The sequence below is a fragment of the Oncorhynchus kisutch genome, linkage group LG10 (assembly GCF_002021735.2).
Source record: "Oncorhynchus kisutch isolate 150728-3 linkage group LG10, Okis_V2, whole genome shotgun sequence".
NCBI lineage: Eukaryota > Metazoa > Chordata > Actinopteri > Salmoniformes > Salmonidae > Oncorhynchus > Oncorhynchus kisutch.
Genome location: NC_034183.2, coordinates 57,276,484 through 57,293,973, shown reverse-complemented (window position 1 = coordinate 57,293,973; position 17,490 = coordinate 57,276,484). Strand labels below are relative to the sequence as shown.

The 17,490-nt window shown below is 42.9% G+C and overlaps 2 protein-coding genes across 8 annotated transcripts in view; both read left to right on the top strand.

The window, feature by feature from the left end:
- Positions 1 to 5,768, top strand: part of LOC109897613 (glucosidase 2 subunit beta) — a 40,094-nt gene extending 34,326 nt beyond the window's left edge. Inside the window, exon 18 of the mRNA XM_031834143.1 lies at positions 5,752 to 5,768. The gene's annotated coding sequence lies outside the window, so the exon portion shown is untranslated. The remainder of the gene's footprint in view (positions 1 to 5,751) is intronic.
- A 941-nt stretch (positions 5,769 to 6,709) lies between these two features.
- The window catches only part of LOC109897307 (dedicator of cytokinesis protein 7), a 36,616-nt gene continuing 25,835 nt past the window's right edge, over positions 6,710 to 17,490 (top strand). For 6 of the 7 annotated variants that reach the window (XM_031834132.1, XM_031834136.1, XM_031834135.1 and 3 more), the window contains exons 1-8: positions 6,718 to 6,909; positions 9,486 to 9,570; positions 10,061 to 10,236; positions 10,585 to 10,653; positions 10,806 to 11,145; positions 14,187 to 14,272; positions 14,466 to 14,532; positions 14,747 to 14,896. In XM_031834132.1, coding sequence (XP_031689992.1) covers positions 6,860 to 6,909; positions 9,486 to 9,570; positions 10,061 to 10,236; positions 10,585 to 10,653; positions 10,806 to 11,145; positions 14,187 to 14,272; positions 14,466 to 14,532; positions 14,747 to 14,896 — 1,023 coding nt within the window. In that variant the 5' untranslated portion in view covers positions 6,718 to 6,859. Of the gene's footprint in view, positions 6,910 to 9,485; positions 9,571 to 10,060; positions 10,237 to 10,584; positions 10,654 to 10,805; positions 11,146 to 14,186; positions 14,273 to 14,465; positions 14,533 to 14,746; positions 14,897 to 17,490 lie in introns of all 7 variants that reach the window. The other variant, XM_031834134.1, reaches the window with a different exon arrangement.

The window sequence follows — 17,490 nt, the reverse complement described above, 5'->3', positions numbered from 1 at the left end:
GGTAATTTAGTGCTCTATACTGAAGGGCTTTGGCGTAGTTGGACAGTGTGAACAGTGAAAGGACACGTCACAAAGAGGCGACGGCTAAGGAAGCAAGAAGAATCCGCCAGCCCCGCCCATCCTCCCGTATCAGAGGCAGCAGCACCATTTCAATATGAAAGAGCCCTGTTCAGTTATGAACAGATTGCATCTTACATTTTCAACATTACCTCTGAGGACAATGTGCCCTCCTTTTCATCAAGCTTCCACATCCATTCTGTGCACTCTCCTAGAAACACTCTCCATATATTTCCTTATTGTGTCGAGCACCATTTCAATTCCCTGATTGAATATTGTGAAATTAAATTAGTTCCTTTTGCACAGAATGGCTAGATTTTTGATGATGGAAAAGCCTATTATGTGCGTGTCTAAGGTGCAGCTTGCTGGGTAGATGGATTCACTAGAGGCAGGGTGTGGTTAGGCAGAAGCAGACAGAGTGTCTGCTGGGTATACTGTAGGGGATTGGGGGAGCCGTTGCCCCCAGTAAACTAATACTCTGTAATCATCTAAAGGTAGATGTTTTTAGGAGGTGTATTTATCCCATCAGAGATGAAGCAGTTGGTTTGTGACAGATGGTGTGATATTGTTCCCCTGTACAGCCCACAAGTACAACCCCTCCCTCTCTCTATGACAGATGTAGGGGGAGGAACACAGCCCTCTTCGCTTTTCTTTACATTGATTTGGGTGCTTGAACCCTTAGGGAATGGGAGGGGGTGGTGATAATGGGGATGGAGGTTTGGTCATTTCTTGCTGGTCAGATAAAATAATCTATAGAGGGTACAGTCGAGGGAATCGTAAACACATTGCATGTATTATACTGTACCACAATCTGCATGTCCTTCACCATGAAACACCCTTCAACAGGGCTGAGTTGTGGTCGGCATTATTGAGCATGGAACTGTGGATATCCACATAAATCTTGGTTAGTGTGACAGCGATGTAAGCAGCCATGCATGTAATGAAGGCAGGAGAAAGTGGAGCTTCTACCGCTGCTGCTCAGGTTGGCGAGTGTGACGCCTCAACCGCAATTTCCCAACACACGTCTGCAACGCCATCCAACATATACTGAAGGCTATGCTATGGCTCCAGGTTGTTCGACATATCCTGTACCCTCTGTGTGTATACTGAGTACTAGTGCACTGCATTTTGAAATAATTCAGCTAGCATCATGATTTACTTTGTTAAATCACTCTCTGTCTATTAGCCAAATCTGCAGAGTGGGAGTACTGAAGTGGAGGGATGTGTACTGGCAACTGGGGGATATAGATTTCTGTATTCTACAGTAATTAACCAGTTTTTAAAGGATTTTAGCAGTGATTATCCGACCCCCCCTCCCCCCCCCTGCTTCCCCACCCTTTTAATGGTGGGGAAGTTCCATTAAAGTTCTAACAGCTGTCCGGTGGGGGTGGCAGATGAGGCCTAGTGCTGCACCTCTCCTCTAGCTCCCTGGAGGGTCAGGGGTCAGTCCAGGGGTAGAGGTTCGAGAAAACACTCTCCTGAAGATGCAACGTGTTGATGCCTTTCGAGCCACACAATCAAATAAGCATCTGCCTGCCCCTCAGTAGAGAACAGCAAGAGATACTACTGCACATTATCTTGAACGTTATTGATTATAGCTATTGTCATGATGGGTAATTCCTTCATCATCAGTGTTCAGCTTGTGAAGGGGATACCAGTATGTCATCCTTGGTAACACTTGACTTATAGTCAACAGGTGTAATGCTTTATTACTTGTTATAGACGTATGAGCCTGTCTTATTTTGTATCATTTCTTTGCATGTGTTGTTTCTTGCTTGAGTTGCATACATGTAGCCAATCATACAGAATCTCTGTATATTGATTAAAACCTCTAATCATCTCTCTTTTTAGTATGTAATTTACACATGTTTGTTTTCCTCCCCCGACATGTGGTTTGCTAAATTGTGAGAGCTTTCATATGCAAAAACACTAGAGGTTTGTTCTTCCTTTTCGCTCCCTCAGCACTTAATATGGTAAAAGCTTTTTTACGGCTGCTGAAGTAATGTCTTGGAGCCGGGCCACAGTGAGCAAGACAGCCCCCCCCTCCCCCCAGGCCGATAGGGAGAGGTAGAGGGGGGGGGGTGGAGATGGGGCGTGCTCTGGGAATGGGCGCGTGGTGGGCGAGCAGGTGGATGACGGGCAGCTGAGGAGTGGATTCTGGGGGGAAGGGAAGTGACATCCATTTTGAAGGACTCTTGGGGTTGCGAGTAACCCCGGAAAAAAAGCTAAGCCCATCTGGAAGTGAGGTGGGGGCTGTTGTGTGAAAGAGATCCAGTGGGTGGTGTCTGACACGCTCTCTTTTGTTCTTTGGTAATGCAGTAGGGATGGAAGGGGTGGGGGGGCTCTCTTGGCTGTGGGGGAGGGGCAGCGACTCGAACAATAGTGCCGGTCTAGGAATTGAAAGCCTTCGATGAACAGAGGAGGGCTAAGGAGGAGAGAAAAGAAGGAGGCTAGAGAGGTGGGAAGAATAGAGCAGGCGTAGGTACTGTCCACTGACAGTATTAATCAGTGCTATACGAACAAACACAATGCAAGGGCACCACAATGTCACTGCCAAACATACAAGCGCTTCATTAAATTGTTGATTATTGTGTATTTGTATAGTATTTGCTAGACATTCTACTGCACTGTTGGAGCTAGTAACATAAACATTTCACTGCACCTTCTAAAACTCCTGCAAGTCTGTGCACGCCAATAATCTTTGATTTGATTGGATACTGACATTTAATTCCCAAATATGACATCAGTGTGATATTTATAGATTTGTTTGGACAGTGTCTCTATGCGTGATGGTAATGATGGCTGCATTGTAGTGTGCAAGGTGCTTTATATAATATCCATTTAAATGTCCAATTAATCATGTATTCTGACTTACCAATGGGGGAAAAGGATAATGATGATCTACATTGTCTGGTTGTCATGATGGAAGCTCATAGTGGTCTACATTGTCTGGTTGTCATGATGGAAGCTCATAGTGGTCTACATTGTCTGGTTGTCATGATGGAAGCTCATAGTGGTCTACATTGTCTGGTTGTCATGATGGAAGCTCATAGTGGTCTGCATTGTCTGGTTGTCATGATGGAAGCTCATAGTGGTCTGCATTGTCTGGTTGTCATGATGGAAGCTCATAGTGGTCTGCATTGTCTGGTTGTCACGATGGAAGCTCATAGTGGTCTACATTGTCTGGTTGTCATGATGGAAGCTCATAGTGGTCTGCATTGTCTGGTTGTCACGATGGAAGCTCATAGTGGTCTACATTGTCTGGTTGTCACGATGGAAGCTCATAGTGGTCTGCATTGTCTGGTTGTCATGATGGAAGCTCATAGTGGTCTACATTGTCTGGTTGTCATGATGGAAGCTCATAGTGGTCTACATTGTCTGGTTGTCATGATGGAAGCTCATAGTGGTCTGCATTGTCTGGCTCAGTGACTCTTGACCACCTGAGAAAATACATTACAAATACAATACCTAGGCTCTCACAATCTCTAATGCACACGTGTTGCCTTGTAAGGCAACACTCTTCATTCTTCATTCTCAGGACAACCATGGTAGAGAAAGGGCTAGTGTGGGCATTGTAGTGGAAGCAGTGGACCTACATAGAGGAGAGAGAAAAAGTGAGATGAATTTGTCTTCATTAACATGGTCTCTGGCCCAGACTCCTGCCTGCTGTTAGCACTGAGCCTGCCTGCTACCCTGCTCTACTCTGAGAGAGACTGGTTCCATGCACACACAAATCCCTTCCTCTGCTACAGCCCCAGCCTCTGTCTGTCACACAAGGTTAATTTATCCACCCCCCCCCCCTGCACCCTCGCCCCAACCCTCTCTCTCGCTCTCTCTGACTCTCTATCTCTCATTTTTCATAAACCTCCATACACCCCATTATTCATCTGGCATCTTGCAGACAGAGCAGAGCGGGAGCTGAGTACCTGCAGCAGCATGCCAGGCAGGCTGCTTTCCCTGGTGCTGAATTGGTGGACCATGGGGATGAGGGAGAGTGAGGAGGGGTGGGGGCAGGGTTGCAGCAGGCAGCTCTATTTGGTTATACTTTATTGATGGAGAAGATGGGGGTGGGGAATGAAGGCAGACAGAGCGGAGTGAGTGGTTTTACAGTAAATTGACAAGTGGTTCCTGTGGAGAAGGGTCGATAAGAGAAGGAGAGAAGGATGGAGAAAGAGAGGGAGAGAGATACATAAAACAATACTTACCTTACTAGCTCTGACTTTGCTGAGAGCTACTTTGAGGAAGCATGCACTTACTACGACTGTGACATGTGGTTGTCCCACCTAGCTATCTTAAGATGAATGCACTAACTGTAAGTCGCTCTGGATAAGAGTGTCTGCTGAATGACTAAAACGTCAAATGTAAATACAATTAATGCATTGATTCATTTCCCATTTAGTGTTACCTGCTCATTTCAATTTGAGATGAAAGATGGACCAGTTATAAGACATCAGGGACAACCCCGTGGGGACACATTGTGTCCTGAACTTTGGTGTACCTCCTTTTCATCTGCTTCATTGTAAGTAATTGGATTCCATTTGAAAGGAGGCCATCTCCTTTGGGTCTTAAGACCAACGTTTGTTGTCTATATACTGAAAGGCCACAAAGAAAATCAGAAACAGTGCAACATAACACTACAATCAGTCTGTCACTACAGTACTAGCTAGTTCTGTTGAGCACCATGAACCACGAAATCAGAAAGAATCATGAATCCGAAGACCCGCCTTTCTTAGAGAAGAGGCTTGGGCCCTACCCTTTCCCCCACAATCATGGTGAACATCTCCCTCTGCTGGTCAACAGTTAGTAAAGCACACTTGCTGACGGGAGAGGCATCATTTTGCCTCCTGGCTGACGTGGGAAATGTGATACAGTATATTACATAGATTCCCTCCAAGAGGGGATAATGGAGTAAACATTAAATACTTGAGCATGTTATGAATATGAATGTGAGGTAAACATATGATGCTGCTGTAGAGATACACCTAGAGGAACTAACCGTTTCGGGGATGGGCATATTCATCCCAAATATGAACACACTATCCTTGTGTAGTGTGAAGAGTATTCTAAAGCACACAACATGATTGAGGTAGACAAATACTTTAAAAGGTGTAAATTAGCACACCACAATGTAGCACTGCTGAATTATAGGGCCAGTACACATCCTCTTAGATAGACCTTGTATGCGCATGCCAGACAGAATTAACAGGATTAGATCTACTTAACCAAATGACGAATGAAATGGCCCCCGTTCCTGGTAAAAGGCAGATTATTTTTTTCATCAATTGGATTAGTTGACCGACCGGGTGAGGAAAATAGTAATCAGACCACAGTCATCTGTCTGGTTGACACAGGCCTAGGTCTATTGGCTCAAAAAAGCCTAGCAGTTGAATAGTAGGCTATAAACCTATTTAATCCCTAGCCGGCTAGCCTAGTACTTCACAACCCAACCTTTTTTCTTGATAGCCTACCATCCTCTTCAACCTCCTTGACCTAAAAAATATTGACCTTGTTCAGGTGCCACCTGCCTGCTGTGTTGCACCTGGCTACTTGCATCACTGCAGATTTCCTAATTCACCAATGGTTGCATAGTAACAAAAAAATTGCCTACTGCAGATCCATATCTGTATTATAGGCCTGTAATATATGCAGAGTGATTTATGCATTAATTGTAGTGTTTTGCTTTTGTTTTGACAGGTAGCTAGGACTACCAAACTGTGAACAGATGACACACCGGGTGCAAACTACCTGCCCTCCAGGACACCTACACCACCCAATGTCACAGGAAGGCCATAAAGATCATCAAGGACAACAACCACCCGAGCCACTGCCTGTTCACCCCGCTACCATCCAGAAGGCGAGGTCAGTACAGGTGCATAAAGCTGGGACCGAGAGACTGAAAAACAGCTTCTATCTCAAGGCAATCGGACGGTTAAACAGCCACCACTAACATTGAGTGGCTGCTGCCAACATACTGACTCATCTCCAGCCACTTTAATAATGGAAAAATTGATGCAATCAACTTATCACTAGCCACTTTATATAATGTTTACATACCCTACATTACTCATCTCATATGTATATACTGTACGCTATACCATCTACTGCATCTTGCCATCTTGATGTAATGTATCACTAGCCACTTTAAACAATGCTGCTTTATATGTTTTACATACCCTACGTTACTCATCTCATATGTATATACTGTACTCTGTATATTCTGCAACTCTATCTTGCCTATGCCGTTCGGCCATCACTTATTATATTTGTATGTACATATTCGTATTCATTCCTTTACATTTGTGTGTATAAGGTAGTTGTTGTGGAATTGTTAGGTTATATTACTTGTTAGATATTATTGCACGGTCAGAACTGGAAACACTCGCATTAACATCTGCTAACCAGGTGTATGTGACCAATAAAATTAGAGTTGATTTGACACCTACGGGCTTTTGACGTTGTGTTTTTTACTTGGTATACGTGTTGAACTAAAGTAGGTCTCGCTGTTCAGCAAACTTCCTCAATTTTCACACTGTAATGAAACCCTAACTGTTGAGGATATGGGCCATTCGCGGGCGTGTGACAGCGTTACTGAAACCGGTCAGGTGAGAATTTTGAATGCACTGCGGACGATCCCATACAACCTTGTATTTCTGCTCCCAACCACTAGGAGGACCACTGGGATAGGCACCGTGGCGTGGTGATACAAGGAAGCGAACTCCAGCAGGACAACAACCGTATCGAAGTGCAGGAGTGTGTGAGAGAGAGAGAATAGTTCGAAGACTACACTAAATGGGGACGCGAAATGGCATCTTCAACCAACGAGAGGAGGGCATTTGCTCACAAAATTAATCGGTGAGACTCATAATTTGTATGTACTCATTAGGGCAGCTAGTTCGCGTGACATAACGGACAGACCGGGTAGTGCGGGATTTGAGGGCATCGCTGATCGTAAACCGCGCAGACTGAATAGGAACTGAGACAGACGAAGTCTATTGTTCAGCATATGGGCTTCGAATGAAATGTTCATTTATCATTCACCCTGCCATTGTTTAGAAAACGAAAACGATTTTTCATACCTTGCGATTGTTATTTTGTTGCACACACGCAGAACCAGATCACAGCTATCCTTTTGCTAGTAGGCTGACACTCGAGCCATCAAACATGTTGGCTACTAGTTACCAAAATGACTTTATTTTTACATTATCTTGAGGAGACCCAAGTAAAACGGATATAAAACTATAATTAGTAGTTATCTAGTCATACCAGCCGTTGAATTCGCTTTCCCGTCGAACTGTGGGATAACAAGGCGTGGGTTGGGTTACACTAATATTGGTGCGCTGCAAATGAACTCAGCTTGATCCTCTGTGCTGTCACTCCTAGTTCAAGTCATACTGTGTAGAACCCTTCCTGGGGGTAGATCTGTAGATGGAACGTCTAGTTCTTATGGAGTTCTGCTACACAATGAAAACAGAAGTAGGCAAGATGGAGTTCCCCTTTCCTATGGGAAAGGAAAATAGCCTAGGACCATATCTTTATTATTATCCACAGAGTTAGATCAGACCTACAGCTGTAACATCACCTTTTCCCAGTTCCACCATTGCTGGAGTTAAGTTCATACTTGTGTTCATCGAAGCCTTCATATAATCATCTGAGAACCTCCTTCATGTTACGGGTGAGTGGCCCTTGGAGGCTCCTGAGAGCAGACTGGATATTTGATAAGAGATGTCTATCAGCATCACAACATGCAGGTGAACATGTCACATCAAAACCAACAGGGAAATCTCAATGACATCTTGGAATGTCAGCAGTCCAGTGCGAAACAGTCAACAACACCACAACAGGCCCATACCTTGTATCTCCTATTAGGACTTTCCAACTGGCCCAACCAGACTTATTATACTCACCATGGTATGTACGCATATTTCTCACTCTCACATGATTATCATATTGAGTTAGCCTAGCTAACGGTGAATGGTGCTGTTCCTTCTGAATGTTGACTGGCAGCCTCAAATTGTAGCAGCTAACCTACTACTAGGCTATAGCCTAACTTAGTAGTAACCGAGTAGAGTGCTGAACTCAACAGCTTAGGCCTAATCATTGCTACAGTTTCTCCTCTCTCCCCAACTCTGTTATCGTCCAGTCCTTTCTCTCTCCCCAGTGGGAGCCAGTCCATTGTATTGGTTCAGGATGCAGGAAAGGGTGTGACAGGGTGTTCCGTCTATTACCCTTGGAGGCGATAGCTTTTCCTTTATCCTGTTTAAAGTGGGGTTTGGAGAAGGTAGTACATTTTAACGGCAGAATAAGACTATCACAAACATTGTTGTGACTGACGCCTCTGTCGAAAGATTGTTGTCGAGTTCCAGCTTGAAAGGGTTGTGTGATTTGGGGTATCAGAGTTACTTCTGAGAGATGGGGTGGGGGGGTGGTATGTCATGGGGATAAATTACATTTGAGGGTCTCCTTTTGAAGCAGTAGCATTTAATGTGTGGAATGAAGACGTAGTTTGACCACAGCGACCGTGACCAGGGAATTCCGGGAAGCGTTATGTGTGTATCTGTGCATGTCTGTGTGAGATATATAGTCTGAGAGTATGAGATGGCCAGTCCGTTATAAGGTTGTGGAAGAGCAGCTGCATGCTGTGTCTCTGAGAGGATTGGGGGCCTAGTTTGACTGTGTCCACCCTCTCTAAGCCTCCCATTTGCTATTGGTCCATAAAGGCCCAGGCCAGGGGCAGTGAGAGCGTTATGGCTCTCTGCCTGGTTTCTGTACTAGGCCCAGCCACCGCTCCTCTCTTCTCCCACAGATCCGGCTTGACTCCCATTCACAACAGCTGCTGCCATTCAGCACTGCTACTAGTACCAGCTGCTGGGGACTGGGTCGTGGGGAGAGAATGGATAGCATACATGGCTGCTCACATCTGATAAGAAGTCAAAACTGGAAAGCTATTATGAAATCTAAGGCAGGCACATAATTATGTATAAAACACTTCTAGCATTACGTCTGGGAGTAGCCTACATATTCATAATGGTTTCAAGCAGCAATAAGCTAAATATAATAGGTTTAACTCTGGGTTATCTGCAGCAAGGGTTTTGTTTGGCCTATGTTAATTGGCTTATTTGCATGTGCATGATAATGGTGAGGCAATTAGATTTCTGGCACCTCGCTGGAGAGATTTTAGCTGAGTATCTAGATTATGGAGCATATTTGCATACGAATCTGAGGCGCTTGCAAGTTTGGGCATCAAATCAGTTCTCAAGTTAACCGTCTTTATCCACTGACAGAATGATTATATACCAGCTATTCTGGTATTTATTATGTCTAGACTTGTTTCTGTTTGGCTTCCTGAAGATACAGCTGTGAATGAAAAACAGTTTTTTCCCCTGTTTGAGCGTAACTGAACTCTACCGTTTCCTGTCCGTCTCTGTCAGTACGGTGGCTGCAGAGGTCAGGAAGCAGGTATCCAGAGAGTACGGCTCCCCTCAGCTGTCCAAGAAACGAGGAGCACACCAACCTGTAAGTAACTGTGTGTGTGTGTTTAGGTATATCACCTTGTTTTTGGTCAGCGCCGCAGTGCTCTTACTGAAGTGGAGCCAGTGTCTATGTATATGTATACGAGCGTGTCAAAACTAGGCGACGTAGGCTTAATCACTCATATGATCCACCTCTCTTCTTTGCTCACCATCTCGGTGTGGCTTGTGGTCCTGGTGGAATGTTCAGGTGTATGAATATAATGCTTCTCCGGGGCTTCGTTCAGGACATGAAAACTGTTACATTGAACAGAAACGGTGCTCTACTGAACGACCAGTTGAGGTTCAAAATGCACCGCTGCCCTTTTTAAATATGTCACTCATTGCCTCAAGGCACACCCACCGAACAGAGCAAACCTATCTCAGTCTGTTCAAGAAAACGTGTCGTTCAGGGCAAACTGTTCCGCAAACGTTCAAGCGTACTGAACGCACCTCGGGTATTGATTGTTGTGTGTTATTGATTGATTGGTTGTCAGGTGCCACTGACAGAGGTGGTGGAGCCTGTGGACTATGAGGAGTATGTGAGTAGCCACGCCCCTGGGGCGGAGCCTTGCCCCCTCAGACAGCTGATGGAGTTCCCCCCAGATGACCTGGAGCTCCTCCTGCAGGACAGAGAGTGTACTACACTGGAGCCCCCTCTGCCCGAGGAGGAGTGAGTCACACTAACACACATATTATGTACAGTACACACAGCAGTGTTTCCCCTAGCATTATGTCCCCTTGCTTAGCTCTGTTTCCACCTGCCTAAAAGAGTTTGGCTTCAATGGGTTTCAAATGGCCATTTTGAAGACAGGGGCCTGGATGTTGCATTGAAATCCTTTGTGCCCCGCCTAGAAAAGAATCTAGAGGGTAAGACTGACACACACGCTCACTCACATAACTAGGACTTCTTGACACTGCATTATCATGCTACTGGACAGGCAGAACACCCTGTACCTTTCCTATGCCATTGTAATATTTATGTCATACTATATAATTAATGTGTTTTTTTTCTCCACAGCACATTTGACCCAAGAGTGAGAGATGCCTTGGCTGTCTACACAGATGACTGGTTGATCATTCATAGGAAGTGAGTGTCCCTCTATCATGTGTCCCATATGCCACCCTCTTTTCCATTCATTTATCCACATTGATTTACCATTGATTTGGTTGCAATGGTGCCCATGATGTACATTACCTCTGTGATTTAAAGATGAGGAAAATGTATTTTGTCATGTCTAGGTATCAGCGTTACAGTACAACCCACACCCCCCACAACTCTGAGCGCCAGAGGGAGAGGCAGCGAGGGCTGGTTAAGCAGACCTTTGAACTGGACGAGGCTGCGGCCACTGACCGCCAGGATGACCAGGACGATGCTAAGCGACGGTCAGTCTCTCTGGATGACACACCCCGGGGTAGCTGGGCCTCCAGTATTTTTGACCTGAAGAACTCGTCGCCGGACGCCCTGCTGCCCTCGGTCCTAGAGCGCACAGCTGCAGAGGACATGGACCGCCGCAACGCTGAGGCCCGCCTGCAGGGGCGCCACTCTGACCTGCTGGGGCTCTTCCCTCCTCCCGATGAGGTCTGTCCCAAATAATAATATTAATGTCATCCATACACTATTCACTTCTGTTTGGCTCAGCTGTTGCTCAGCATGTGTTGCTGAAGTGCTAGCCGACTTTGTATAGAATGATATAGCTATAACATAAAAAGTTATGGAAAATATATCAAAACGTATATCTTTTTTTTTTAAATTCAAAGTTAATTACATATAGATTATTTTTCAAAAAAATCAGGCAGTTCCACCATAGAAGCACATCAATGAAATAGCCTTCTCAGCCATGTGACCATCTGTTTGCGTATCTTGCCTCTAGGGCTGGGCGATATGGCCAAAATATAATATTATGGTATTTGAAAAATGTATGTTTTTGGGGTATTTTATGTTATTTTATGTTTTTGAGTAATAAAAGTTTGCTTTGAGTAGTGCGTGACCCTAGGGTGGCAAAACATACAGTTCATTCGGAAAGTATTCAGACCCCTTCACTTTTTACACATTTTGTTACGTTGCAACCTTATTCTAAAATGGATACAAAAGATATATGTTCCTCATCAATTTACACACAATACCCCATAATGACAAAGTGTATTAAAAATTTAAAAAACTAAATTCCATATTTACATAAGTATTAAGACCCTTTGGTACAAGACATGAAATTGAGTTCCGGTGCATCCTGTTTCCATTGCTCCTTGAGATGTTTCTACAACTTGATTGGAGTCCCCATATGATAAATTCAATTGATTGGACATGATTTGGAAAGGCAAACATCTGTCTATAAGGTCCCACAGTTGACAGTGCCAAGCCATGAGGTCGAAAGAATTGTCCTTAGATCTTCAAGACAGGATTGTCGAGGTGCGGATCTGGGGAAGGGTACCAAACTATTTCTGCAGCATTTTAGGTCCCCAAGAACACAGTGGCCTTCATCATTCTTAAATGGAAGAAGTTTGGAACCACCAAGACATTTCCTAGAGCTGACCGCCCGGCCAAACTGAGCAATCGGGGGAGAAGGGCCTTGGTCACGGAGGTGACCAAGAACCTGATGGTCCTTCTGACAGAGCTCCAGAGTTCCGCTGTGGAGATCGCAGAATATTCCAGAAGGACAACCATCTCTGCAGCACTTCACCGATCAGGCCTTTATGGTAGGGTGGCCAGACGGAAGCCACTCCTCATTAAAAGGCACATGACAGGCCACTTGGAGCTTGCCAAAACACACCTACAAGATTCTCAGACCATGATAAACAATATTCTCTGGTCTGATGAAACCAAGATTGAACTCTTTGGCCTGAATGCCAAGCATCACATCTGGAGGAAGCCTGGCACCATCCCTACAGTGAAGCATGGTGGTGGCAGCGTCATGATGTGGGGATGTTTTTCAGTGGTAGGGACTGGGAAACTATTGTTGAAAAAATGACTTGTGTCATGCACAAAGTAGATGTCCTAACCGACTTGCCAAAACTATAGTTTGTTAACCAGAAATTTGTGGAGTGGTTGAAAAACGAGTTTTAATAATTTCAACCTAAGTGTATGTAAACTTCTGACTTCAACCTTATGTAAGTGTGATTTTTTTTAAAATTAAAAATAAATAAACTTACAAAAAGTAAAAACATCTGATTTTGCTTTGTCATTATGGGGTATTGTGTGTAGATTAATGAGGAATTTAATCCGTTTTAGAACAAGGCTGTAACGTAACAAAATGTGGAAAAAGTCAAGGGGTCTGAATAATTTCCAAATGCACTGTACATTCTAAGTGATTACAATGAGTCTTTCTCCATTCTGATAGTTTAATAGAACAGTATAAAACTTCAACCAACATTTATTTCCATCCATTTCTGCACTTATTTGAGATCATTTCCACAATACCACGTAGGGCTGCATGATATGGGCAAACAATCTATGCCTTATTTTTTACAAAATGTTGCAATTGCACTTGTGTGAACTTCTATATAAACATTATTATTATTATTTTTTTAAATCTTTTTTTAGCTTGCCAAGCCAGTTAAGAACAAATTCTTATTTACAATGACGGCCTACCCCGGGCCAAACCCAGACGTACCAGGGACTGTAGTGACGCAACTTGCACTGAGATGCAGTGCCTTAGACCGCTGTGCCTCTCGGGAACTGTTGGAATCATGGAAATAGAATGATTATTCTAATTCTGTAGTTAGAATATGATAGTTGGCACTTTGAATACAGTGTTGTTTGAATGAAAATGCCAGGAGGAGTTATTGTGAGAGCGTACGAACCAAATTGTTGATAAGTGTTTCCTAGGGGACCCTATAATCTTTGGCTACGTTGAATGCTTTATTTTAGCTACTTCATTTAGTAAACATTCATGCTTCGCTTATTCCTCTTTTGATTTAGAAGATACTGTTGCACAAACAACATGCTGATTTCGGTCTACACCATCACTGGTATTATCAGGCTGTATAACTAGTTATGTTTGTTCTGACTCACTACATTTTATTAGCCAGCTAACCAGTGATTAGCTTCAGCAACTAACACAATTTAGGCCCAACTTGCTTAGAAAAGACAAACGAGCTGTTTGCAGATGTAAGAAACACAAACTAACAGTGTAATTCTGGAACACTAGTTCATGTATATTAAGAAGCAAATAGAAAACCACATCGTTGTCATCAACATTGTCATTGTAAGCATTTCGCTACGCCTGCAATAACATCTGCAACATTTTTTTTTTGCATGTGCTGCGTTGACATTGCAGACCGAACACAAGTGTCTTGTGCTCGAAGAACAACAAATGCGCTCAATGAGTGACGGGGAGGGGCTAGGTCTGTGTGGAACGCGGCATATCAAATTTAACAAACGAAACATTCAAATACCGTTATAGAAGGTAAAGTAAACGCCCAAACCCGGTCCGTACGTCAATACCGGTATACCGTTTACCGCCCAGCCCTACTTGCCTCTGTCTCCTTCTCACGCTCTCTCCCTCTTTCGTTATGTCTGTGTACACACTACTGTGGTGTCTGTGTCAACGTTGCCATGGCGTCTGGCTGTGTAAATGCTGCCGTCGTGTTGATGTTCTCACGGCTATGTGTGTTGTCTGACAGGATGAGGCTGTGGAGAGATGTTCTGTCCCAGAGGTCCCCAAAGAACACTGTGGTCAGAGGATCATGGTCAAGTGTCTGTCCCTCAAGTGAGTGTCTGTCCTTATCGTTCTTAAAATGATCCTTGTCGGTCACTCTTTCACTTATACCCTTTTCACACTAATGTAAAGTGCTGAGTCAGAGTTCAGATTAGCACAATAGTAAATACATTTTGGCATTTTATTAATTGATCAATCATATTTCCTTCTCATCCAAACACGTGCTTTTTGTACCCCCCTACAGATTTGAAATAGAAATTGAGCCAATATTTGGGACTCTCGCTCTCTATGATGTCAAGGAAAAGAAAAAGGTACCCATGAGTTTTCTAGAAATGTTTAGACTGTGTACATATACAGCAGGTTTATTTTTGAATTATCATATTATGCTTATGTCATGCTGAGCTCATGCTTTGACTGATTACATTATTCTAGCTCTCAGTATGCCTCAAAGGTCTTGTGCTTTAAATCTGAGTCAAAACTTAATGAATATCCCTTGACATACATTTCCTCTTCTCCCTCTCCCAGATCTCAGAGGACTTCCACTTTGACCTGAACTCAGATCAGATGAAGGGTTTGTTGCGTCTCCACACGCCCCACACAGCCATCTCCACCCTGGCCCGCTCAGCCATCTTCTCCATCACCTACCCCTCTGCAGACATCTTCCTGGTCATCAAGGTACTGGGCATAGGGCCACCAGGGGGGGCACATACAGAGAGTCCAAGGAGGCTCTACGTCACATGATAATCTTCTGACTCTCTGTAGGACTGTGTCTTGGTCTGGTCACATGTTCAGGAGAAAACCCCTAGTCCATATGAACTTTTTTAATGATACAAAGTCTTTTATCGTCTATCCACCTACCACAAATTTTTTTAGGTGTGAACTGAATTACACAGCAAATTCTCCACTGTTAAATAAACACTGAGAGAGTTAAATTTAACTATCTTCCAGTGTCAATATGGGTCCACACTTTTAAGTGTGAAATTAATGCATATTTCACAGTGTGCCTTACCTTTCGTGTGAGATGTAGAGTTACCACCCATGACTGTATTTGTTAGTGACAGAGACATGGCTGTTGCATTCATTCATTTTCAGTCCTGTAGCCTTCACTAAGTGAGATCCCAGGCGAATATGTTATCATTAACATTATATTCTTTAAGACAAGACATATTTTATAAGCCTAGTTTTCCCCTAATACAGTGGCCTGCAAGTCAAATATTTATTTTGGTGCGATATCTATATTTTTTTACTAAACATACACATACAAACGATAGCGTACAGACGCGCACAAACATCAACAACACTATCTTTGGATGCGACCCAGTCGTTTGTTATAAATGTTCTATTGCCATACTGGCTGGCAACGTTCTTATCCCTTGCTTGCTTGCTTTCTAGCTAGCCATCTACGGCTAACTTGTAGTCATGTCAAAAAAAGTGCAGCCAGAATAACCGCAAAGTAGCTGCATAGTTTAAGCTGTTTTCTAGTGACCATTTATTGTAGATGCATCCATGACAATGTCCTAATGGTGCTCAAATTCGCCTGGCATAGAAAATGTGCTCTCTCATCAGGACACTGTTGTTCAGAGGAGCAAGCCAACAACACAGCTATAGTAACACTATCACTTCAAACTGAAGTTGGAAAGACTGCAAATTAGCGGTGTTTCGTTTGACCTTTTTTCAATAGACCTTTTTGTTGTAAATATCCATAATGATGCCAGCTGATTCATGATTTCGACTCGCATAGAAACACTCTGTCTCGTCTCGACTCATTCATTATTATGGGACAGCAGGAGATCTCATTTTAAATATTCAAACAATGTTGCAAATGTCGGAGAGACAGACAGCAAGGTTTATACAAATTTCCCTGTTGTAAACTAAATGTTAGTCTAAAAGAAATGTGAGATAATGTCTAGATGCTTTTTATAGTGGAGATCAAGTGTATAACTTTCCTGCCTGAGTTTATGAGACAGTGGATTGCACAGTCAGATGGAACAGAGCATAAAGGTATTTCCACGCCACTGACTAAATCTATGACCGCAGTTTTAACCAATCAGCATTCAGGATTAGGCCCACCCCTTGTATAATTAAGAAATGACTCTGCCGTTGTACTGTAGAATTTGTGAATTTTGTCTTTTGTATAGTAAATTCTATACATTAGTTTCTACTGGATTAAGCGTACATTTTCATGAACTGTAATTTAGTTATGTTCCAAAATTCCCTCCATCTTGTGCCAATATCAGTTATTTTTAGATAGGCTCTCTGCAAGGTTTTGTACATCTTACCTATCATATTATCAGTTTCTGACTCAAATTGGATTCTCTAAAGATTGCTCTGATGTCCAAATGATTTCAAATCGAGACTTTGTGATAGTTAACTTTTTTAAGTTGCATGTATTTGAAAATATCTACACTGGTCAGACCAAAATTGTGTTTTAACTCTGTAATGGAAATACATTTATTTCCTGTTACCAAGTCATTTATGGTTTCAGTTTTCTATGTGGACCAATTTATCAGTGAATTCTGAAAAGCTTTCCAAGTATTGTTCCATAGGATTGTGTTTTTAAAGAGTGATATTGGTTCTTGTAGAATAGATTTCATTTTCTTCTATATTGTTATAGTGTTTTTAACTATAAAGTTGTTTCCTGGTTGCAAAAATTCTAAAATTCACTTAATTTCAGTTTGTGGCAAAACAAACAAGTATAGTGTAGAGAATCATTGTACCATCTAAACCGCTGTGAAATATATTTTCTACAACCAAAAATATAGTATTTTCAGCTGTTTGAAGCTATTGTACAAAACCGAAAGTAAAAAGAGCAAAAACAAAACTTAAGAGCAGTCAGCATAGAAATAGTGCACATAGAACAGATCTACCGCTTCTTAGACTTGCTTTCAATGAGAATGACACATCTATGTGAAGTAGGTTGGGTTGCCCAAAAAATCTACGTATTGCTGCTTTAATGTTCTCAGCTTTATCCTTTTGGAAATTGACACATGAAAGATTCAGGGGATGAGCATGCGCATCTTCAATATGTACCCATTGTTCCTCTTCAGTGCATTTAACTCTGTCGCAAGTAGAAGACTTGTGTGGTGAGTTGATACAATTCCCAAGTCTGGAAGGTTAAAACCACCCCCGGACTTAGGAAGATGTAAAACTTTCATTTTTAATCTTTTGAGTTCTATTTGCAAGTCAAATTATGCTGGCTTGCAAAGTGGTGTAATTTCCATTAGAATCCAGCTAGAGTGGAGATATCCAACATTTTGAAATGTTTTCAC